The sequence below is a fragment of the Pimephales promelas genome, chromosome 23 (genome assembly GCF_988280905.1).
Source record: "Pimephales promelas chromosome 23, fPimPro1.hap1.1, whole genome shotgun sequence".
Taxonomy (NCBI): domain Eukaryota; kingdom Metazoa; phylum Chordata; class Actinopteri; order Cypriniformes; family Leuciscidae; genus Pimephales; species Pimephales promelas.
In genome coordinates, this window is record NC_142791.1 from 2,234,904 (window position 1) to 2,260,756 (window position 25,853).

Consider the following 25,853-nt stretch of genomic DNA (forward strand, 5'->3'; position numbering starts at 1 on the left):
TCTGAAAAGTTACTTCCGGTCTGGAACGGTTTCTTTTTCTGATGACGTAGGTTTCACAGTTTGGGTGGGGAAACGCTTAACCACTCCCTTCAAGCCGTTAGTTTGCTATGAGCGAGAGATGGAGAGGAGGAGCGCTAGAGTAAAACCCTGCCCTCTGTTCAATATTCCGTTTCACTTGGAAATACGTCACAGCACTGGAGAAAAATCGTTTGCAACTTCCGGTTCACAGGGACTTTTACGTGTTTTCGGATTGTTCTGCTCATGAAACACTGGAAAAATATCTTTCCAAGAAATTTCAGTTGACAAAAAACTCAAGACAATGTAAGCTGTGGAAAATTGTAAGTAATCTAGGAGCTTTATTCAGCTTTTTACAGCGTATGCCATTGGAAACACGTAAGTCTATGCCTCACGGCCTCACTTTCATACCTGTCATGGCGCTGCTCTGAATAAGGTCCTAACTTCAGTAGAAATCCCCCACTGTTCTAAGCACTAGTGACCACTTGCTTTTATTGCATCTTTCATATCTGAGCCTAGAGGTCATTGTTATAAAGTGTGGTCAACTATTTAACGTGGGCATGACTTATTCGGCCACTCAGCAGGATCTGTGGATCTAACCGTGCTTGCTCGCGACCGAAGAGAGAAATCAAAACAAACGACAGCAATGAATCACTTCCTGTCCAGTGATCCCACTCATGCCAGACACACCACAGTAATAACATCTCGCACCCACTTTCTCTCCCTTGCATTCTTTGATCTTTAGATTTTCTGTCATATGTTTAACAGTCTATAAATAAACTCTCTTTTTCTTCCTGCGTTTGCCGATCAGAGTGATATGAGATCACACTTTTCGGCGTGACTCCAGACTTCCAGAGAATGTTTCAGTGTTTAATAGTCGATTGGTCACACACCCCTTCTCCTCCCTCTCAATATCTTATCCTCTCCGTCAAACTTTATTTTTCTTAAGGGTCCGTAACTGTGGGACTATGTGTCCTAAAGCACTCAGGTAAGTATTTAGAGCACTCGGAGACGTCATAAGATGTAGACAAGCATAAACAGATGACGAGAAACGCAAGTTTTGCAATTCCCATGCATGCATATTATACACTTTAGAGACAGATAAGGCATTCCTAAAGCTTACTTGCTGCTTCATGCATCTCCAACAGGCCAGTGTGATATCTGTTTTTTGTTTTTTTTAGTACCATCTAACTAATAAAAAAAAAAGATACAAAACTGCATCTGGTATTCGGAATGAATGTTTATAATAGCCTTTATCTGCATGCATTCATGTGCTGAATATGAGTGCATGAATGTGGAGATGTCTGTGTGTTGAAATGTGTAGCCGAGGTCTGGAAGTAATCAGAGTCGCTGGGCAGCACTCCAGCGCCCCCTCCCCATGATGCAACTGGAGCACTGTGAGTGATGGAGAACAGAGTGCCCGCTGGGCGGCAGGAGGAGGGGACCGTCTCTCCTTCTCTTCCCCCCACCCTCCTCCCAGCTGTACACTGTTACACTGAAGGAAATTTACAATGGAAAATATGCCAATGCACTCATGGATTTAATGCGAGGTCACACACACACACACACACACACACGAATGCTTGTTTTGGACTGGCCAAAACTTTCCTTTTACAGAAAATGTATAGAGCCTTCAAATGAGGGAAATTCTACTTTTTAAGTTAATCATATATAATTATTACACACACACACACACAGACGTGTTTTCATGTTTTGACTTTCCATACAAAAGGATTTTCATACTGTACAAACTGTATTTTATATCGCCTACACTACCCTACCCATAAATACCCTTCGTAACAGAAAACCTTCTGCATTTTTACATTGTTTAGTATGATTTATAAGTTGTTTTACTCAAATGTCCCCAAAAGGCCACGTATTTTGGATATTGTTGTCTTTGTGGGGACTTTTTTTCCACATAATTGCCACACACATACACTGGTATTCCTATCATTATGAGGACATTCCATAGTCATACTGGTTATTAAACTGAGCTAATTATTATTAAAAAAATAATAATAAAAAAACTATTTTAATAGCTCCTTACTTTTTAGGATATTTTTTATGGGACCAACCAAATGACACTTGGTGTGTATGTGTGTGTATGTATATATATATATATATATATATATATATATATATATATATATATATATATACGTGTGTGTGATGTGTGTTTATAAAACCATATGTATGACCTAAATTACAGGACGCGTTCAATGGGAAAAAAAAAGGTTAAAGAATCAAGTGATTTTGTTTTTGTTGTCTAGCAATGTATAGCTCGCTGTGAACAGATTGGTATGGTAGGCTAATTGTTACCAGACCTTAGATCGACTCATACGAGTAAGCAAACAGAAAGTTACAGAACAGAGGATATGTTAAATCGGCATGATCAAACTTGTAGGAGGTAGATCAAATAACCTCTTAGAGTCAGAAACATTAAATGCAAGTGAAGTTTCCCGTGAACAACATCAATTTGTAGTGTGTGTGACTATCTGTGAGTCACTGTCGGATCAGACTAAAGTCAGAGTTCCATTAGAGCGCGTTCTCGATGGAGTTCTGTTGAAGCGCGTCCCCGCTGAGAGGAGGCGTGTCCGCAGACGGCCAAGGTCTTGCCGCACTCACACTCACTCAGCATCGCGTCTGTCCTCTTTTGTCATGCTAAACTGGTCGGACACAGAGAGGACCGACCGCGCATCATTCTCCTCCTGATGCTTTGTCAATGGGACACTAAATAAAGGTTAGTTTTATTCCTTCAACTGCAAACAGAGCTCAGGAATAATCACTTGCAGCTTAGTGAAGAGCGTAACTGCGTTGATACGATTAAGTTAGGCGTTTTGCATATTTCCTAAAGAGTTGTTGTTGGGGAAATTAATTTTGGGGTCCAAAGTCGGGTTGGGATTGACATAGAAGTTCTGAGCCGTCGTGTGCTGGTTTTGTTCTGCAGTAAAGTAGGTTAAAGTCATGTTTAAAGAACTTTAGACTGACAAACACGACGTGACGACGCCGGTGAGTGTTTAAACAGAGTCGCGTGCGCGCGTGTGTGGTTGTTTGTTTTGCGGCGCGAGCGAGCAGATCGTTGATGTTTAACTCGCTTAATCCCTGTATATTAAAGCGATTAGCGGGGAGTCTTAACTGGTTCAGATGTGTTTTTCTGTTTCATGTGCATCCACATTCTTAGACAGACAGACAGAGCCCCTCAATGTCTATGGTAGCAACTTTAACTAATGCATTTGATGGAAACTGTGGTTATATTTCAATTTCTTAAGGTAAGCTGGAGGAATTTATAGACCTCTGCAGATAGTTTTATAATCAAATCTTTATGGCGCTTTTTGTTCTGTCCTGTTATCACTTTGGCAGGGTCTTCGTGCTGAAAGGCTGACAAGTGCTGCAAATCATCACACAGAAACGATGTGGTTTGTACAGGGCAGACCTGAGTCTGGAAATCCCAGTTTACTGAAACTCAGGTTTCTGCAGTCTGTTCCCAAGATCATGAACTAAAGCAAGCTGTTAAACTTTAGAGAGCGGTGATACACACCCCATTATGGAGATGTAATTGTTCACTCCTTCAGTCCAAGACTATGCTGATCAAATGATGTGCTTTAGGCTGGGAGGGAAGGAGGGTTTCCATATGTTTGAGAGTTCGTGTCAGCCGGTGATGGAGAGAGTGTGAGAGAGAGCCTGAGCTATAACCACATATCATAACATCACAGCTGAAGTAACTCATCACCTGCATTGTTTCAATAACAATGAAACAACTGCCATGCGACGTCGCATTTCACATGATTATTGACAAATGGGGCAAGATGATTATCCTCTGTCTGGATAAGACAATCAACTTAGCCCTTTGTTGGTTTAGACTCAAAGGAAAGCCAAAGCTTTCTTAGGTGGCGGGCGATGGTGAACTCAGGGTGAAGGATTGTGTCGCTGACGGCGTAAAACGATCCCCCACTTCCTGCGCAGACTTCTCATAGGCAGCCAGGAGAGTCTGATGGGAGTTTGAGTGTGTTTCAGGAAAAGCCTGTGTGCTTACAGCATGTCTTTTGCGCATTGATTACCATGCATGTGGCAGAGGCTTGTCAGATGTCAAATAGACGTTTAGAAAACGTCTTTAAGATGTTTATGATTTAGAACTGACATCTTAATGACGTCTAGCAGATGCTTTCCAGATGACGTGACCTTCAACAGGCATCGTGTGCTATCTTTCACATTCGCACATACATCATTTATTCATTCGGAACGATTTGTTAATGCGGAACGTGCTCAAAAAAAGAAAAAAAAAGTGTGTTCAGGAGGCAAACGTAAGGAAAAGTTGCAAAGTCTTGTACCGCTCAGATCAAGGGAAGTATTTTTAAAAAATAAATCAAAACTATTTTGCCCACATTTGTCCAGAAAATGGTTTTAGGGTTAAATACTTTGGATGGAAACAGCTGTTTGTTTGATCAGTCAGACATTTCGCAAAACACTCCCAAATCTGTGGATTTTTAACATATTTTTCTTACTTTTCACACTTCTTCTGGTTTTTATGTAGGGCTAACTAATCACTACAAACCCTACACATAATTTGCATTTTTTTAATAAGTATTTAAAAACGTTTTTGCTATATTTATGAATAATTTTTCCAATTGGGGACATCGCCACCGGGAGGTTTTGTCAGTGTAAGCCCACTTCTGAATCTGGAGATAAAATCAGTAGTAAAAAGTAAAGTGAGGGAAAGAAAATAAAAAGAAGGGGAGAGAGAGGATGTGCCCCAGACTTAAGGGGAAAATCAGTCTTGTGGATTTAAGTCTGTGGATCTGAAATCTGAGCTCTTTCTGGATCTGTTTTTTCCACTTAATCAAGAGACCGTGTCTCTATTTCTTTCTTATTGAGCTCAGTTCATATCAAGGCACGAAGGGGGGAAAGAGTTTTGTCTTCAACATTCCTTAGCTCTTTCTCATAACTTCATCATAACTTTTAAAACTACTGTGAATGTGTATCATTCTTGTGGGCATGTATGTCTGAGGTAATGCTTTATTACAGCTTGATTTCTTCACCAGTGCGTTGGACTCAAGCACAATATTTTTATGTTATATTGACTATGTATGTGTGTGTGTGGTGTGGTTCCTCCTCAGGGTGTACTCTTTCTTTTTTTCTGTTTCAACCACCCAGAAGAGGCAAATCACATGAAGAACATGCTGCCAGAAAAGACTGCAGGACCCGCACTGTCCCTCAGCACGGGTGAGTGACGTCTTCAGCTCTTCGGCTCGGATCCAATCTGCTGTCTTTTCATAAACGGAGTCGCTCGCTTGAAGCCTAATTGGCCCCCTCCATTATCATGTTTTATACACAGGAAGAGTGCAATTCAGTGCCATCTGTTCTGCTCTTCTGCGCTATTTTGTGTTTGTTTGCTTGTTTGTTAAACATGTAAATATGCTCATCAGTCTCAATCAATGTTGTTTCCTTCTTTCCAATCACTTTGAAACATTACTTGTAATAGGATACAAAATAGGGCTGTTTAATAGTTCGGTATTTCTAAACTAAATAGCTTAAACCTCTAAAAAATATTGATAGCCAACTTCAAAGGTCAAACTAAATACTATACATTTTTTTAGTATTTAGCATTCATTTTAAATGAGGTTTGGGATATATCTAAATAGTTTAAAATCTTTTTTTTTTTTAATGAGTGATGGTTTCGCTTGATAAGACCCTTATTCATCGTCTGAAATCGCTTAAAGCCCTTTGAACAGTTTGCAATGAAACTCTCATTTGGACCTTGAACTATTTGGTTCCCATTGAAGTCCATTATATGGAGAAAAATGCTGGAATGTTTTCATCAAAAACCTTAATTTCTTTTCGACTGAAGAAAGAAAGACATGGACATCTTGGATGACACGGGGGTGAGTAAATTGCCAGCAAAAGTTTATTTAAAAGTGAACTACTCCTTTAAGAAGATCAAGACTATGGTGGTAGGACAGTCCAAAATCATTATTTAGGGGGAAATGCAGACATATTATATATTTAAAACTTAATTTTATGTTACATAATGGTTTGTCTAATGGATCTTCCTAAAAAAAAGTGATGGGACCCAAAGTGTAATGTATTCACGGAAAGCGCCACCTCTGCTTTTCTCTTTCTCTCTCTTACTCTGTGGGCTTTGTGTTGGCTGCGAGACCTTGAGTTTATACAAACACTCCTCTCTTACCCCAGTGTAGCTGCAGCTGTACAAATGACTACCTAGTAAATAAATGACAACGTGAAATCCCATCCATATGGCTCCAGGTCAACCACTTAGCTAAAATGATTTACAACCCAAAATATAGATAAACATTCTGGAGTACAGGTGGTCCCCACGAATGTTGTGTGTTCCCCCGATGAAGACCACCACTGCTCCACAAATCACAGTTCTTACCCGGTCCCTTTCCTCTGCTTCAGTGCCAAAAAGTACAAACCCATTCTGGCTGTGGTTCTTCCATTTTTAGGCAACGCTTTCCCCCCCTAAAAAAACCCAAGACATCCATATTTGTGTGGGCTGAGATTTGTATTAGAAAGCTGTAGTCCGCTGAGCACATATGCCCCTTGAACTTCAGCAAAACTTAGCCAGAACACATGTCTGATTTCTCTGTTTTATTTTTTCAGATCTTGCAAACTTGTTTGTGCTCGTGTCTATGACAACCTTTCCAAACGTTGAGCTTTTGTATTAGAACAAGAAGATCGCATCAAGGGTTTGTCATGTTATAACTCTTGATGGTTCCAGTTAAAGGAGTAGATCACCCCCTTGTCATCCAAGATGGCCATGTCTTTCTTTCTTCAGTCGAAAAGAAATTAAGGTTTTTGGTGAAAACATTCCAGGATTTTTCTCCATATAATGGACTTCAATGGGAACCAAACGGTTCAAGGTTCAAATGAGAGTCTCAGTGCAGCTTCAAAGCGCTTTAAACGACACCAGACGATGAATAAGGGTCTTATCTAGCGAAACGATCGCTCATTTAAAAAATAAATTTTATAAGCACAAATGCTACTGTGATGCGCGTTCGTGACTCTCCTGTTCGAACTCGTTCATCAAAATGAATAAATCTTTTTTCGAGTCATTTCATTCGTTGAATGAACCAAATGAATTGAAAAAAGGTTTGTTCATTTTGATGAACCAGTTCAAGAAACCATCAAATCGTTTAGTTTCTCACGTCCCATTAGATTACATCTATTCTTGGTCATCACTTTTCAGGACTTGTGCAGCACACAGGCATAAATTACCTTTTTTTTTCCCACCAGACACAACAAAGTTTCATTCCAATGGCGGCACATTGGTTGGATCCTGTGTTCGTGGCACACGCTCCAAGGCAGAGCTTCAGGAGTTGATGGAGAGCTTGCAGCGCAGGAAGTCCGCTCTGGAGGCCAGCTTAAAGGCTACATCTGACCGCGGTTACCTCACCTTATCCCCCCCTCCCAGTCCCCAATCAGCTTCTTCCTATCTACAGGACCGTCCACCCCTTTCTATTCGAGTTCCCTCCCCTTACACACCCTCCAGCAGCCTGAGCATGCCACCATCACCCCACCAATCAGAGCGCCCCACAAGTCCAGTCCCAAGCCAAACCCGTGGCCGGCACCAATGGCAGGACAACCTGTTGATTTGCCACCCTTTAGAAGGACGAAATCCCAACACTGCCGGCTCACTCCTTTCCATGTGGAACGGCACGACTGACGCTCTTCCTTCATCCCGCCGAGGTCCGAGTGGTGCAGCCAGCATGCCCTCCAGCCCTCGCTTGGGGCGCAGACTGCTAACACGAGACGGGGAGTCCACTGTTGAACCGTTGCTCCGCCAAAGGAAATACTCCACCGGCTCTCTGAATGGCCTGGGCGGACACAGTCTCTCTCTACCCAGGTTGTATCGAGGAGACGCCCCGGTGCTTTCTTTGCCACCCCGGCGTACCACCAAACCACGCCGCAGCCTCCCATCCTTGGAGAAACCACCCGATGTGACTGTGATAGCCAACGTGACCAGCGGCTCTCGCCGGGCAAGCCTTTGCTCTGTGGGATCGGCCCCATGTTTGGATCTAGGAGTAGGAGAAAGGCGGTTGTCGTTTGGTAAAGGAGGCCTGGGGCCGAGAAGGGGCAGTATCTGTTCTCTCAGTGGAAAAGAAGAGCTCAGAGATTATCATCAGAGACAAAGAGATGAGAGACTTCGAGAACAGGAAGTGGAAAGACTGGTAAGGAAACCAAAACAAGCACACCAGGGAGTCTCAACCAGGTGTCAGAATAAAACCGTATTCTGGACAAATGTGGGCAAAATAGTTTTGGTTTATTTTTAGAAATACTTCCCTTGATCTGAGCGTTACAAGACTTGACTACTTTTCCTAAGTTTGCCTCCTGAACACACACAATTTATTTTGACTCAATTCTACAATGTTAAGTGGCTGGGAAAAAAACTCCTTAATCTTGTATTTGGGTCAAAAATGGGCAGTCATAGAAATGAATGGGAAAAACTGTAATTTAGAGCAGTCTAAAATAAGCCAAAATAACACACTAGGTGACGGCAAAGTCACTTCATCTTTAGGTTTTAGCTCTAAGAACTTATTGGAATGATATTTTAATGTAGTTAAAAAAAGTTAATTTACATGGAAATAATTTACTTAGAAAATATGGTACTTTTTGAAGTAAATAAATTCAAAAATACCCCCCAAATAAAAAAAAAACACCATAAATGGATAGACAAAACTTTATTGAAGACAGTGATTCAACATTTATAATAAATAAAAATTAGGATCACACCTGCGTCCTCTGTGCCCACATTTGTCCACAATTACAGGATTAACGGCTATAAAGTGAATACGGTTTGAGGGCTACAGCACATATCACATGATAATGATATTATTATTGGATTTATTATTAGTCATTTTATTATATTTAAAATATGTTTTATTCTATATTATGTTATAGTATAATGCCTTTTAATTACCCTTCATGTTGTATTATTTTTTATGTAAAAAAAATTAAATTAAATTATTAAAAAAGCTAAAGTATAATATCTTTGATTAGCAACCTAACATCCTAGTATAACTAACATGGAAGAGGTGCAAACTTGTTATGTGCCTTATGTTGAGTTCACTTAATTTGCACACTTACAGTAGCTGACTCTTATTGCTGCGGCTCTAAAAATGATGCGATAACACTTTACTTGAAGGGGTGTGCATAAGACTGGCATGAGACCTTCATAACCATGACAATGTCTTGAATATGAAATAGGGTTTATGACAACTGTCATTAAGTGTCTTTTGCTCAATAATGACATTTTGAATGCAAATTTGCCATTGTTTAAGATGTCTTTGTTATGACACCTTGACATCATAACCTGTCAGTGTCTTTGTCATGAGTTCTCATGATGAAAACTTCAATTTTTGTGATATCAACTTCAAATTTGTGCTCAACTGTTTGGTTGAGAAGTCGGTTAAAGGGTTAATTTCCCCAAAAAGCCTTGAATCCAGCTTTTTGGTTTCAGTTTGCATCGTCTGAGAGAATGGTTAGACATGAAAGTGTCAAGAGGACTTGACCTGGAACATTATACTGGATTATTCACACACTTTCATGTGCTAGAGACTTAATGAAATTACATTCACAGCTAAATCAAAACCTTGAGTGTGTTTGAACGAACCAGCTGGTAAACACATGTTACATCAGTTTTTGCTTTTCGCTTATGAGAACTTGAAATCATGCCTTTAGGTCACATGATAACTGAGCTAAAGCACTGCAATTATAGTTAAACCATCTGATCTGATCACAGGGGTGTGTGGAGACAATGTGTGTGTGTGTGTGTGTGTGTGTGTGTGTTCCGTTCCACACGGCCAAATCCCACAACCCACGGCTAAGGAGGCATCAATGAGACAAATCTAAACCGCATATTTTATGGTTAATCTAATATTTCAAAGATTAAAGTGCCACTATTATGTGTTTCTAATATAAGCAATGTAAATGTAAACGGTCTGACAAGGTTTAAAGACCAAAGTGCACAACAAATAAAGTTATTGTCTCCTAATAAAAGAGTTGTCAGCAATTCCAGTCTCGCTTCCATAACACACCTACGTAAGTTTGTAACGAGTTTGCATAATGCGAGGCTATGTTCTTCATCGGCCCTCCCTCAAACAATGTAGTTGTAGCTGAGGCCTGGAAGAGTTTGGTTCACCAATCACAACAGACTGGGCCGTCTGATCAAACGGACTATTTTCCGATTCAGACTTTTCGAAAAATGAGGTGCAAATGTGTATTATGAGAAAATCAATGTGTTTTCGACCTTTAATGCATGTAAGCCTATTGTAGGACACCTCCAAAACTAAATTAGGAATCTATAAAGCAACATAATGGGGCTCTTTAACTTCAGACTATCGAGCTCAGTCAGTTTGTTTTATAATATAATGTATCCGGATCCAAAAGTCTGAGACCACTAGTAGAAAATGCTTTAGATTACAAATAACATGAACAGAATCTTAAATATTAATTTAGCATCATTGTGTTTTTAAGATTCATTCATTGATTTCACGTAAAACAAATCCATATCATCAGACTGTTTAATGTTTCGTTCCTCTCTAGGAGCGCCAGCGTCTCGAGACCATCCTGTCCCTGTGCTCTGAGCTGGGCCGGTCCGATCTGTGCCAGGTGGAGACCGATTCGGGTGTCTCGGCCGTGTCGGACCTGCAGAAGATCAACCGAGAGCTGGAGAAGCTGCAGGTGTCCGATGATGAATCTGTGTTCTCGGACTCTGCGGCCGTGTCTCTGGACAGTGGGTATCTGGGTAAGGGTCGGACGGAGATACTGACTCAGAGACAGCGCAGACTCAGCGGACACAGGGAGACCAGGCCTCAGTCACCCACCACCAGCCTACGAAGCTCAGCGCCCTCTCCACATCTCCGCAGCAAGGTGAGACACCGCACGATATGTACCTGAATACAGTATATAAAATAAATATATTTTTTTTTTAACATGTTGCGTCTACATGTAGCATTACTGATGTCAAACAGTGAATATCTCTTTTATTAACCCAAATTATTAAGAAAAAAAAATCTTATTTGTTGGGCCGTATTATTTTTTTAGGATAATTAAGTGTATTATGCCAATTAGTAAGGAAATAAATTAATGATATACATTTATTTATTTTAAGTGTTTTTAATTATGTTTAGTTAAAAAATTGTTGTATGTGATGTACTAAATTGAATCTATGTTAAATTAATTTTAAAAAATCTATAAATATTTAAAATGTGAATAAAAAAGCAAGATCTTACTACGGTGTATAGTAAAGAATATGAATGTAAATTATTATTCAATTCTGAGATAATTGGGTAAAATAATTAAGTATATTATAATGAGTATATTATCTCTTTATTACTAAATTCTCATCAGTGTAATGTGAAAGAATTCGATATATTATTTAAGCTGTAGTTGTATATCATTGTATTTAATTTGAGTAAATTCAGGTTTTAATAATAATTATAATTTAATGACCATTCAGTTCTTCATGATATTCACTCTTCTAATTAATTTAATCTCCAAATTACATTTTCCTTCCCATAGTGATGTTTGTTCTTACTGTATATACCATCATCATCATCAGTGTGTTCAAATCTAAAGTAGTCTACAACTCTGTATTCAGTTATCCCAGATTGAACTAATCATGCCGTGGAAAGTATGCAGTCCTCTTGGATCTAAAGTATGCAAAACAGTGTGTGAATGCTGTGGAGTCTTCATACCTGACACACTCTCTGTTGATGTCTGTTTCTAAACATGCGCTATGGAGCAAATTCCAGCTCAAGAATGGGATTTTGTGGAATAAGAGTTTTTCCATCGGATACCTATAATGACATAATGGTGTGCTTGAGTTTAATAGAGTTTTTTAGGGGCGGTTATTGCCTCTCCTGCAAGAGGAGAGGAACAGGAAATGACTCTATTCCCGGGTGGATTTGCTGTGTGTGTGTGCGTCGATGTGCTCAAGACACATGTGACAGTAATTGTTGGAAAGAAAAATAGAAATGCAGGGAAAGAATGCAGATCTGAATTTAATTTCTCCCACATTTCTCCTTTTTCTCAAGCAATATTTAGACTTTCTACATATTGTAAAAAATAATCACCCTGACACCAGTGGGTTAAAGTCATTGCAAAAACAAACTAACAATAGTGAAGTCAGATCTGAGAAACATCATCTTGTATTGTCTTTTTTTGCAGATACCACTTGGCTATATATCGAATCAAATGATTACACACACACACACACACATACATACATACCTTACATACATGCATACTTTTCTGACTTACTGACTTACTGATTTACTGACTTACTTAATGACTTACTGACTTTATGACTTACTGACTAACTGACTGACTTAATGACTTACTGACTTACTTACTGACTTACTTAATAACTTACTGACTTAATGACTCACTGACTTTCTGACTTACTGACTTACTTTCTGACTGGCTGACTTTCTGACTTAATGATTTACTGACTGACTTACTGACTTACTTACTTACTTAATGACTTACTGACTTAATGAATTACTTACTGACTGACTTACTGACTTTCTGACTTACTGACTTACTTTCTGACTGGCTGACTTTCTGACTTACTGACTGACTTACTGACTTACTTACTGACTTACTTACTTAATGACTTACTTAAGTTGTTGATCACAGTTTGCATTTAAACACTGCTGAGTATTTCTGGTAAATGTCAAATGCATGGAGATCAGATGCGATTATCAGACAGAGGCGGCTCTGTAGTCTTGCATCGGTTGCTGAGCTACATTCTTCTGCAATGTCAATGAAAAAAAGCATGGCCTCAGAAACAGCATAGTTAACTATCCGGAAGAGCTGGATATTCATTTCAGAGTTCAATCCCATGTCAGGTCTGAATGTCTGTATTTGTTTTACTTGAATCCATCTTTTCAGATCTTCATGTTATTGTGGTTGTGTTTGTTATATCAGTCAATGAACAAACACTGAATTGCCCAATCACAATCCAGGACTGAAACCATTCATCTTATAAAATGCTTTGTCTTTAAAAGTATACCTGATCTCTAATGTTTTTTTTGTTTTTATTTTTTTAAGCAGGTTTCTGAAGACAGGCAGCTGAGGCAGGAAGTGACACGTATAGAAGAGGAGAGGATTCAGGTGTTTAACAACATCGAGGAACTTGAACAGAAGATCCGAGATCTAGACACACAGATGGACGAGTCCATCAGAGAGGTGTGTGTGCTTAAATGAAAAGCTTTATGTGTTTTTAAAGTGAGGTAACATGTTTGATAAGCATTCCTGTGGCACTAACAACTCAGAAATTACAAGCCGTTTCGAATAAAAACATTTGCCAAAAGCATTACTGTAAATGTCTCTTGCAGACTGATCTCTAGATCAAATGATTTAGTTTATTCTGCAACAGTGTTATTTTAGTTATATTTTCATATAATATAATAGTACTTATTAAAGGGATAGTTCACCCAAAAATGAAAACTAATTACTCACGCTCATGTTGTTCAACCCCATAAGACTTTCGTTCAACTTCAGAACACAAATTAAGATATTTTTGATTAAATCCGAGAGCTGGATCGCTCCTCCATAGGCTTCTTACGAGATCGAAACTGGCCGGCCCAAAAGTTATGAAAGACATCGTTAAAATAGTCTGAGTGACTACAGTGGCTCAATCTTAAAGGGATAGTTCACTTTGAAATTAATTTTTGGTATGTTTTAGCTTCCCTCAAGGGCATCCAAGATGGAGGTGTCTTTGTTTCCGCAGTCTTTTCAATTTTGATATTTTTAGGTCAAACCGTCCTTGTCTATCAGTCATATAATGGAGGTCTATGGTCACCACCTCAAAGAGCATGCACAGAGAAGTCCAAATTAAACATGATTTAATGAGTCGTAAATGTAAGAACACATTGATGCCCTAAGACACGAAACGAGCGGTGTTTGTATCGTTTTTGCCTCTTGTAACCACAGCCACATCCAAGTGATCTGAGGGCGCAGGCGCTTCGGTCTGCACAAGCGCTGGAAGAGATCCTTCCCGTTGTTGACTCTCGTCTTATTCCGACACCATTCAGCCCATCAGGCAATTGTTTAAGCATGTATGGGGTAGAAAACGGGTATTTTTAACATGAAATGTTGCGCAATGCACCTTTAACAGAGGAAGGGAAGTCCATAAACGCTGTCTTGATGTCTTCTTAGATGGAGGTGGAGAGAGCTCTTTTAGATGGCGAGCAGGAGGCAGAGGTCACTCAGCTACAGAGCGATAAAGAAACGCTGGAGCAGCTCAACCAAAAAATGGGGAACATGGAGAAAAACGCTCTAAGAAATCACACTCAGGTAACCATATATGTATTTGTACAGCTTGAAAAGATCTTCAGGACGAAGTCTCCAAAAAAGCAAACAAGAGGGGTCTCATTTATCTACCATATGTTTCATGATTCATGAATATGCTGGCACTTAAAGTTTAAAATGAAGAAAACATGCACACACCCACCAATGTCGCATCTACTTGCCCTTTTTTCCAGTTTACCTCTTCCTTGCTCTAACCCAACCTTGCAATTTCTCTGTTTCTTTGTCCGTCATATTTGTGTCCGTCTCACTACTGTCTGCTCTGTGTATGTCATCCATTCGCGTCGCCACTGCTATAGGACAAAGCCTGGTTGGAGGCTGAGAGAGTTAAAGTAGAGAGACTAGCTGAGCTGATTTCAGAGCAGAAGACCCAGTTGGACACCTGTCCTGAAGCACTGAAGGAGCAGCTACAGATTCAGCTATCCAGGGTCAGTCAGTTACCGTGGTCTCCCTCGTACCTGCTCTCACCTGTGCGGCCAACTATTCTGTCTCTCACAAACACTTCCTGTTGTGTTTTTTTTTTCCTTTCTGCAACAGCTCTGGAAATACCATTTTTTCTTGTTGGTAGGCCTTTCTTCTCTGTGTTTTAACATAGCCAAATTTCCTGAGACTTTTAGTCACTTTTCTGTTTAGAACAATCCTGTGCATTATTGCTGAATGTTCAGTTAGTTTAGTTTGGACTTACACCATGTCAAAATATGCAATGTGTTGCGTTTTGTGGCAGGACACTGAAGCTTTAGAAGCGGAAACGAAGCGTTTTGAAGATTTGGAGTTTCAGCAGCTGGAAAAAGAGAGCCATCAAGATGAAGAGAAGGAGACGCAGACGCAGCAACTCCTCAGAGAGATTGCAGAATATCAGAGATCTGTTGTCACTCGCAAGGTGTGTGTAGATGATTTTAACCTGAGTGTCTTTTTATAATCACGTTTTTCCCTCTGTACACAAAACTGTTTGCATTATAGGAGAGGCTACTTACCCTGAAGAAGCAGTCGACCCAGATTACCCAGCAGGCACAGCGGGAAAAGGAGAACTTCTTGAAAGAGAAGAGCAACCTCATTTATATGCTGCAAAGGGTGAGTGTGTATATACAGTGATGTGAATAAGTTTGGACACCCATGCTAAAGTTGCCTAAAAAGAGGAATAAAAAAATCATCTTTTGGATATTGATCTTAATGCCTTAATTAGAAAAATGAGGAAAACTCCAACCTTTAAGGACACAAATTTTGCTAGAAACATAATAATCACTGTGTATATTGTATGGAAATACAATTATACATATCTGTGTACAGTTATACAGTGATGTGAATAAGTTTGGACACCCATGCTAAAGTTGCATAAAAAACACACCTAGAGATTGGCATGGGGTACTTTCCATAAGATCATCTTTCAATGCAAATCAAACCAGCTATTAGGCTAACTGAAGTAAAACCATGCCAATCTCTAGGTGTGGTGAATGGTGTGTGATGATGTGGGGATATTTTTATTCCAAAGGCCAAGGGAACTTTATCAGGATGCATATTATCCTGGATCCATGAATTAACTGGCTTTTAAAAATAAAAATCTGCCTGACTCTATGGGAATTTAACATAGGGGTGTCCTGACTTATGCACCCTGTATTTTAAGGAAAAACATGTATTTATTTATTTATGATACATTATTCATTCACAAAGAAAATTGGTGTCCTTAAAGGTTGGAGTTTTCCTCATTTTTCTAATTAAGGCATTAAGATCAATATCCAAAAGATGATTTTTTATTCCTCTTTTTAGGCAACTTTAGCATGGATGTACAAACTTATTCACATCACTGTAAATGTTGTGGCGTTATTTCCATCAGGAGCTGCATTCTTTTTTGTCTTTCTACATGGTTGTTTAAGAAATGAAACTCTTTTTTTTTTCCTTTTTTTTCCCTCCCCCCCCCCTTTTTTTCCCCTTTTTTCCCGAGAAAAAAAAAAGAAAAAAAGAAATGAAACTCTTATGATACAGTATATAAACTCTACTTTTGCAGTGACCTTTAATCCATAACGTATAAAGTCACTTCCCATTAAGATCTCATTATAGACATGTTCCACTAACTACAAAATGCCCAGATTGCTTTTTGACCTATACATGCATATTTTATCATTTTAAACTTGTGCCATCTTTCTTTAGTCAATATATGACACTTGGTTTAATATTTTGTTATCTAATGCAAGGATCTTCATACCAGTTTACATATGATGTCTTAGGCCCCGTCCACACTACCGCGTTTGCGTTGAAAAACTGAGAATTAAAACGAATACGATCTCCGTCCACACCAGCGTTTTATCTGCGTATTAGAAATGATCTTCGTCCACATTAAAACTGAAAACGCGGATCACGTGACCATTCAGACCATTTAGTCTGGACGGGACGTGCAAACGTTGCAAAAGGTCTCCGTTTTTAAACGAAAACGCAGTAGTGTGGACGGGGCCTTAATGGTCTCTAATTCCTCTTCAGGAACGGGAAAACCTTTCATCTTTAGAGAGGAAGTACTCTGAGCTGACAGGTGGTCAGGCATTTCCTCTTAACCCTGTGTCCATGAAGGAGGTATTGCAAACCAATTCTATGAGTAAAGAAGAAACTAAGCTTAAGAATGACAAAGGATTTTTCAATATTGAAAGATTGTTTTATCTTTCTGTTTGAATATTCCAGCACTTTCGCTCTCTGGAGGAGAGGAGGCGGAGTAACGGCAGTAAAGAGGGCGGAGTTCTGCTGAGTGACAGCGGGATGTCCCGTAAAAGAGAGAGGCAGAGCTCTGGGACCTTAAACTCCGCCCTTAATCGCAGTCTGTCTCCCAAGGTCAGACAACAGATACGGCACATCGGAAAAGTATTTTATACAATCTTAAAAGAGCAATTTACATTTTAAAATTTCAGTGCTCGTGGTTTTATGTGGAAGGGAGGTTTAAATGGTCTCTTTTGCTCTGTATTCTTAAATCTGTAGCCCCATATGCCGCTGTCTCAAAGCTCTAGCTGTGGTAGTGTACTCCCCCGCACCCTGTCCGTCACCTCCCGAGATCTGGACACTCGCCGTCTGCTCAAGGGTAACACTCTGATTCATCTCATGACACTGACATTTCTACAAGTTTTACGCTTATAAAAATGTATTTATGTTACTCTCCTTTTCACTGCACATTGTGTGTATAGCGTTTTATTTATAGTTATATGTATGGATTTATGTTATTATTATTGATGTATGTCCTGAGATGACTCCTTGAGATGTTTTCAATCAGTTGAATAAAAGGAAATATATATTAAATATAATGTTAGTAAATGTTAAAAATATATACATGTTAACTCATGTAGAAACAATAATATACTAAATATTTCAAATATATACGCCTTATTGACGGCAGCGCCATCTTTGATTTTTAATGAGAATGAAAGCGAGGCTGTGAGGGATAGACTTGCATCTCTTCAATGGGCTGTACTGTTATTTAATGTGTTTTCGGATCGTTCTGCTCATGAAACACTGGAAAAATATCTTTCAAAGAAATGTCAGTTGACAAAAAACTCCCGACAATGTAAGCTGTGGAAAATCGTAAGTAATCTAGGAGCTTTATTCAGCTTTTTACAGCGGATGCCATTAGTCTATCCCTCACAGCCTCACTTTCATACCTGTCATAGCGCTGCTCTGAATAAGGTCTATATTGATATAACATACCCCATAATGATATTAACATCAATAATTCCTCAAATTGTGAAGTTTATTGATAGAGCCGTTTCTTTTTGACCGTTCTAAGCATTTGACATTTAATTGGAAATTATATTATGTATAATATATTCTAGAGATGCACCGATTACAATTTCCGATTTTCATTGAGTTTGACCTGCCGATTCCGATTTTATTTTTCGAACCACTTTTTTATTTTCAATAACACAAATGTTTATTTTCTATATATATATTTTTTATAAAACACCATATACTTTTAGTCAAACTCAATAATAAAAAATGGTTTAAACGGGTACTTTTTCTTTTCTGACATAGCGTACTCCAGTTCTTGTTAAAACACACGACATGCTAATTCTGTGCATTTTGGGCACTTTTAAATCTTTTTTTTCTTTTAAATGATTTTTTTTCTCCTTCGGTCTTGCAGCAGGTCAAATATATCTGAATGACGAGAGGCAGAGAATGAGTGAGATGTCCAATAGAGTGGTTTCTGAGACAAACGTCTTCCTGGAGCCGTTCCACTACCTGGACAACGGACACAACTTTGACACAATGAGCGTGGACAGTACAGAAAGCCTGGAGACCAGCATTTCCGCCTGTTCACCGGACAACATCTCAAAGTGAGACCAAGGGTCCTATTTTAACGATCTGAAACCCAAGTATGAAGACTTGGACGCCGTTGCTTATTCACGGCACACCCTCTCGTACCTTATTGCTTACTTACAAGGATGCTGTATAGACAGAAGTCTGCCTTTAAGTAGCCCAGATATACACACATCCTGTCTGAGGAATTTTTATTGCATTCCAAGGTCGCTCCAAGTAGCTGAACCTTAAGATGCACTGGAACGCATTGCCAAATGAGGTTAAGGGTTTACAGCTCTGATTTTATTGGACAATACATTATTTTTATACTAGATTTTTACAAGAAAAGATCTGAAAATCATCAAGTCTAACCAAAAGTGTGTGTGTGTGTGTGGCCTGTACAGCGCTAGCACAGCTAACATGGCGAAGATAGAGGAGATGGAGCGCATGCTAAGAGAAGCTCAAGCTGAGAAGAACAGACTGCTGGAGCACAGGGTACATTTTTTTAACTGCATGCTTATCAAAAAAAAAAGCCAGTATACAGATTCATGAAATCAGAATGTGTGTTTTCTTTCTCCTCTGCAGGAGCGGGAGATGGAGCTGCGCAGACAGGCTCTTGAAGACGAGAGGAGGAGGAGGGAGGACTTGGAAAGGAGACTGCAGGAAGAGACAAACCGCCGACAGAAACTAGTGGAGAGAGAGGTGAATCTCAGAGAAAGATTCATCTTGCAGCATTTAAAGGAGTAGTTCACTTTTCAAAAAGCTTTTGCTGATAATTTACTCACCCCCATGTCATCCAAGATGTCCGTGTCTTTCTTTCTTCAGTCGAAAAGAAATTAAGGTTTTTGATGAAAACATTCCAAGATTTTCTCCATATAATGGACTTCAATGGGAACCAAACGGTTCAAGGTCCAAATGAGAGTTTCAGTGCCGCTTCAAAGGGCTTTAAACGACTCCCGACGATGAATAAGGGTCTTATCTAGCGAAACGATCGCTCATTTAATAAATAAATAACAACGTTTAAGTTTTATAAGCTCAAAAACTCGCCTTGCTCTGTGCTATGATGCATGTTCGTGACTCTCCTGTTCGAACTCGTTCATCAAAACGTTTCGTTCGTTGAATGAATCAAATTACTCTGAAAAAGATTCGTTCGTTTAGATGTTTGTAATATTTGTACTTCTAAACCTTTAATCTTTTTTGATAGATTCTAATTATAGATTATGCATCATAAAAGCCTTAATCTGTTTTTTTGGTTTTGAGCCAGAATCCCAAATGAACTTTTTGTCATGTCATCACTGTCAAAAAGCCAGTATTTTACATCATAATTTGAAATGGTGTTACTTTTGTCCTAATATTTATGTCTTCCACATTTATTGATTATATCATGAGTATAAATGCTGTAGATCCTATACAACGCAATAAAGGTACCTTTATAACATTTTATTTATTGTGTGCTTTTCAGGGTACTCAAAAATGTTTTACAAGAGATAAATAACAAAAGCCAGTAAAGCATAAGCTTAAAAATAACAGAAGCAATATCATTAAACCAGTAACATCACATTATTGCCGATGGTTTTAGTTTGATGTTAATCGACCTATAAATATGGGTGGCTGATAAATGAGTGGATCTCTGCCTCTGATCAAATCTGAGAGAGTGTGTGTGCAGACACACTCATACAATTGTGTAATTTTTGCCATTTGTGTCCCTAGTCTCGTCCTTTGACACGTTATCTCCCAGTGAGAAAGGATGAATTTGACCTGAGAGGTCACATCGAAGCAGCGGGTCACCATCCGGAAACTTGTTTTCACCTAGCCATCACCGAGAAGACCTGCAGGGGGTTCTTGGTCAAAATGGGTGGAAAAATCAAAACGTGGAAGAAGCGCTGGTTCGTCTTTGACCGCAATCGAAGGACGTTGGCATATTATGCTGGTAATTATGCTGGTCGTTTTACCAACAGTGTCTGTGGCCCGTTGTGAATTACCATAGAATATTAAATGTTTATTTGTCACTCATTTTGCATTAGCAGTTTTAAAATGTGCTTACTGTAATGCATTTCTAATAGAGATTCAGAAATGATGCGTTTATTTTGGGTAGTGCACTTTATTTTCAGACAAAACGAGTGTTTGTTGAGCTGTAAACATATACATACATCCTCCATTTAAGTAGTGTAATTGTCAGTTGTTGTTTTTTCTAACCATTGTTCAGGGGTAATTATGAACAGGCCACAGATATGTCGAATCAGGAATATTTCTTGAAATTCATTTTTTTTTATTTGAAATGCAAATTTAAACTTATCTAAAGAGGTGCATTTTACACTGCAGGTCTTGATGCCCAAATATCCAAAACTTTAAAAGTGACCCGTATCCGATTTTTGCATTTACACTATACACTGCTGAAACTACCAAATGTAGACGTTCTGACCCAGAAAATGACGTAAAACAGCACGAAATGCAATGGATGCAGATGCAAATCAGTGTTTTTCTTTCCACAATATGTTGAAAAGTCATCAAAACATTGGTCTCGTACGGCCGAGGAAAAAAAAGGAGAGCCCTTGTTGGCACTGTAAACACGAGCCCTTAAAACTGTGCCTCCCCATATCTCGTGAAATGTCTTCAAATACGGATTTATATCTGTAAAATCCCTGCACTCTTTGCCCCAAACACTCGAAAGACATGAAACCTCTGCATTGCTCCACTGTGTGTATCCTTCATCTTCCATCGTGCCTGTAAGTCATCATGTGATCTCAGTTGGTTGATGTCAATTTTTTAATGAAGTACGACTCGCATTTACTGGGGAATATCCGATTTGTCTGCTTACGTGCCACACGCAAATCCGATTTATCACCACATATGAGTGAGACCTGAATCCGATCTGAGAAAATCAGAATCCATGCATTTTTTTTTTTCCTGCTTACACGTTCACCGGTCATCTGTGCCACATGAGAGGAAAAAATCGGATTTGGGTCACTTGAACCATGCAGAGTAAATGGGGCCTTTGTGATGCAAAATAAATTTGCCATGAAACTAGATTATTTTTTTTTTTATTTTTTATTTTTTATTTGACCTTTATTTAACCAGGAAAATCTCTCTGAGATTAAAAATCTCTTTCACAGGAGAGTCCTGGCCAAGAATGGACAGCAGTTACAGTCACACCTTACAGATTGAAACAACAAAAAAACAATTGCAAATCAATGAGTCTACTTCGAGTGATCGAATAATAGATTTGAAGTGTTCCATAGGCAGTTTGTAATTTCAATTTCGTTTGAAATAAATTCCATTCAAATGGAGCTGCGTACATAAAAGCCCTTTTACACCACAAGGGGGCAACACTGAGCTGTGCCCTTCACAGGAGACAATGGCTCCCTTCAGCACTAACCTGCAAATGTAAAACAAAACGATCAATGCTCTCTTCAAAAAAAACATAGATGGTTTTATTTTTCCCCAGATAAACATGAGACCAAAATGAAGGGTGTTATCTACTTCCAAGCCATTGAGGAAGTGTATTACGACCACCTAAAGAACGCACACAAGGTGAGCTGCAAAAATAGTGCTCGTTGTCACAATCGATCATTTTTTCACCCCATTAACCTTGTTCCTTCCACACTCTTATTTTCCATCAGAGCCCAAACACCTCCCTGACGTTCAGTGTGAAGACGCACGACCGGGTTTATTACATGGTAGCTCCTTCCCCAGAAGCCATGAGAATCTGGATGGATGTTATCGTCACCGGAGCGGAGGGATACACACACTTCCTGGTGTGAGCAGAGTTACACTTTTATGATTTTCTTTTATCAGGACTGATCGTGAAGAGTGTGCGTTTGCAGTCATCCGTGACCTAGTTTGGAAAACTGGTGCTTTACCCACTGCGTCCTGTCCTGAGTTTACAGAGGCAACTTTTGGACTTCAGAGGTACCAACTCTTGAATTTTCACCCCGTTTTCTTCACTTCAGGGGTGAGACGTAGAACAGCACTGTAAATAAGAAATCCCTCACGCGTCACACACGTGCCGACTCATAATGAAGCTTTGACATGGATATACCTCAAGGAAATAACTGGTCGTGCTTATTAAAAATGAGACACCAAAGTCAAAGTGTTCCTGGTGTGCCATACAGACTCTTACAAACATCAGGGTATTGTTCAGTGCTGTTTTTATAACCAACAGTACTGAGTAACTTGAATTTAGAAATGTTATTCGCTATGCAATTTACATTATTTGCTTTTTTACCAAGTGCCTTATTTTGTCAATATCTGATGAGTATAGCTATATATTTTGCTACAAGACTTGTAGAAGGACATAAACAGACTGTTTATTATAAGTGTTTTTTGTACTGACCTATTGAGGGCTGCAGAAATGACATATTTTTGTAGGTTAGCATCACCCTGGTTCCCTCGACAAAAACAAAATGGGATTTTTATTCCTTTGGCTTTTGGATTATTGCAGAAAATAAGATATGTGACTATCAAAGGTTAATGATTCTGTACACGTTTTGTGTTCACAAATGAACAACTGTGTCGTGAATACAATCAGCAGGAGCTATAAACGAACTACATGGTCACATGACTTTCAGTCTTTGTATAAAAACATTTTCCCTGAACTTTTCAGTTATAATAGTTTGCAAAAGGGCAATTATAAATGAGTTTACCTGTTGTTCGGCTGATGACGTTTAATGTCACGGACAATCTCTTATTTAGCCACTTGTTATCAGCTGCCTTTTTCATGACTCATATAAGCTTTTTTAAAAAAAGTGCATTACTGATGTATTTTATGTTGTAGAATCAAACATGAATAAAAAAATCAGACCTTATTTCAGGCATTTAACCAAAAACCCACTTAAAAAACGCTACTGAATTGGGAATGATGGAACCGGAAGTGCTAAATGCTATTTCTGGGTTTCGGCCTGCAAAAATACGTCATCCCTGCAACACTCTTTGTGCCTCCCTGATGCTCAGGAACTTAATTTAGCACCAAAGACGAGCTAAATTTGTGTTTCAGCATGATATGAATGTAATGACGTACACCCATCAGATAAGATGCCATTGAAAAGTGTTTATTTAATAGATAAGGCTTTTAACCCTAAAACCGTATTCTGGACAAATGTGGGCAAAATAGTTTTGATTTATTTTTTAAAAAATACTTCCCTTGATCTGAGCGGTACAAGACTTGGCTACTTTTCCTAAGTTTGCTTCCTGAACACACACGATTTTTTTTTTTACTCAATTCTACAAAGTGGGTGAAAAAAAAAATTCCTTGTATTTGGGTCAAAAATGGGCACCCATAGAAATGAATGGGAAAAACTAATTTAGAGCATTCTTAAATAATAAAGCCAAAATAAGACACCAATAAGACAGCAAAGTCACTTCATCTTTAAGTTTTAGCTCTAAGAACTTATTGAAATTATATTTTAACGTAGTTAAAAAAATAAAACTACATAGTATAATTTACATAGAAAATATGGTACTTTTTGAAGTAAATAAAATCAAAACTACCCCTAAAATAAAAGAAAACACCATAAATGCATAGACAAAACTTTATCGAAGACAGTGATATAACATTTATAATAAATAAAAATTAAGATCACACCTGAGTCCTCTGTGCCCACATTTGTCCACAATTACCGGATTAAGGGCTATAAAGTGGATACGGTTTGAGGGCTAAAGATGATGTTCATGATTGAATTCACTGATTTCTCAAAGTCATTGTGTGTTGTCCCGCAACTGACCCGCAGATGGTTTTGCTTAAAGTGATATTGAAATAATTGCAGAATTTATTCCCTGCAAGAAGTTGAACATTTTGATTTTTTTAAAGTTTTGTTTTATTACCACTGAACAAATCTATATGCATGTCTGAACTTATGATAGTGTATTTGATATTATTATTTTTATGTAGGAATCAGTATTATTTCATTTAGAGTACGAGAAGAAGTGTTAAGATGAAATGGTTGTCATATTAGGTCAAATGAAGGCACATGTGCTGTCTGAAAGCAAAACATCTAGTTTTAGATTTTCACACACGCATCCTTAGACATCAACGACAAAAGAAATGGGAAGTGTTTCTTTCCTTTTTAAAATTTGATCAATCTATTTGTTTTACCGTCCAAATGATGTGCAATTTTAAGAGTAGTTGCATTTTATCTGCATTGTTTTTTTGCCATCATCCCAGTTAAGAACCACTGATCTTTGAAGACCAAATTGTCTTGTCATTCTTGCAATCATGTCTGTCATTCATCCTCATTATAACCACAGGCCATCTTTCTGGCAAATCCTTCCACATTTTCACCAACAAATTAGGCCGTGAAATGATTGAATCAGTGTTAATGTGCACTTCGAGACTGGATGGCATTTTAGAGGTGCTTTTTCAGCTTTCACCCATTAGACCATGCATCACAGCAAAGCGCTATATAGATCACAATAACAAAAGTACTTATTTAAAATGTATCATGATACTTTTATATTCAGTGTTTTTTTTAGATAAAAGCCATATTTTTACTGTTAGCATGTTTTTTAAAAGCTCATTTAAAATGTGAACAATAATAAAATCATATGTTCGAGTAAACCAGATGGGTTTTTTTTCTTTCATTTGTCTGTATTTTTAAAATTTGGCTTTGAGCTGTATGCTATATTTATGCAGCATCATTGTTATGCGTGTCGAATAGCTGCAGAACACGGTTTCAAAATGAGATTCTCACACCTTCTCATGTACTGATCACCCATAGTTCACTTTTGACATTTTGGATGGATAAATTGTGTTACGCATGTAACGTGAGAGTCCATTTTAGAACTCCTTGCCTCCTCACCACACCCCTCGTCTTCCCGGTCCCCCATTGGCTGACCTAGTGTGGTTGCCATAGCAACGTTTTTTCAGTGGAGCATGGATAATTAGCCAAACATCTCCTAACGGAGAACATCTTTTCGCCGAGGGTGTTTGTATATTCACCGATGGGGAATAAGATACATTCTGTTGTCAGGAGAGTTGATGACAATCATCCAGCAGCTCACATTGCTCACATTTTACTGTAAAATAAATATGATTTACCGATGGGTATGTAATATCAGGCAACACAGTTAAAATCTTCTGATGGTATCATATTTCTATGCATGTCCACTGGTGGGCCTTTGCTTTGAGACGTGGGAAGTTTCATGTTTCGAAACAAATTTCTTAGAGAGGTTATGTCGTTAATCTCATGTTTAGATGCACATAGACTGAACGCATATGCAGATCATCTTAAATCGCATTTTAATCC

General features: G+C 38.6%; 1 protein-coding gene across 9 annotated transcripts; it reads left to right on the forward strand.

Moving 5' to 3' along the window:
• The first annotated feature begins 2,599 nt into the window (after positions 1 to 2,599).
• phldb2a (pleckstrin homology-like domain, family B, member 2a) lies at positions 2,600 to 25,165 on the forward strand. Of its 9 annotated transcripts, none has more exons than XM_039677584.2 (19): positions 2,600 to 2,755; positions 5,130 to 5,235; positions 7,267 to 8,201; positions 10,576 to 10,902; positions 13,087 to 13,224; positions 14,197 to 14,334; positions 14,646 to 14,774; positions 14,884 to 14,910; positions 15,071 to 15,226; positions 15,307 to 15,417; positions 16,819 to 16,908; positions 17,014 to 17,190; positions 17,305 to 17,404; positions 18,458 to 18,650; positions 19,017 to 19,107; positions 19,198 to 19,314; positions 20,323 to 20,542; positions 22,058 to 22,143; positions 22,233 to 25,165. In XM_039677584.2, the coding sequence occupies exons 2-19, from the start codon at positions 5,181 to 5,183 to the stop codon at positions 22,371 to 22,373; spliced, it is 3,231 nt and encodes a 1,076-aa protein (XP_039533518.2). In that variant the 5' UTR covers positions 2,600 to 2,755; positions 5,130 to 5,180; the 3' UTR covers positions 22,374 to 25,165. The 9 variants fall into 9 exon arrangements, with proteins under 9 accessions (XP_039533518.2, XP_088982191.1, XP_039533521.2 ...); XM_039677589.2 differs by having other exon boundaries at positions 2,601 to 2,755; positions 17,014 to 17,160; XM_039677586.2 differs by having other exon boundaries at positions 2,601 to 2,755; positions 13,090 to 13,224.
• The last annotated feature ends 688 nt before the right edge of the window (positions 25,166 to 25,853 follow it).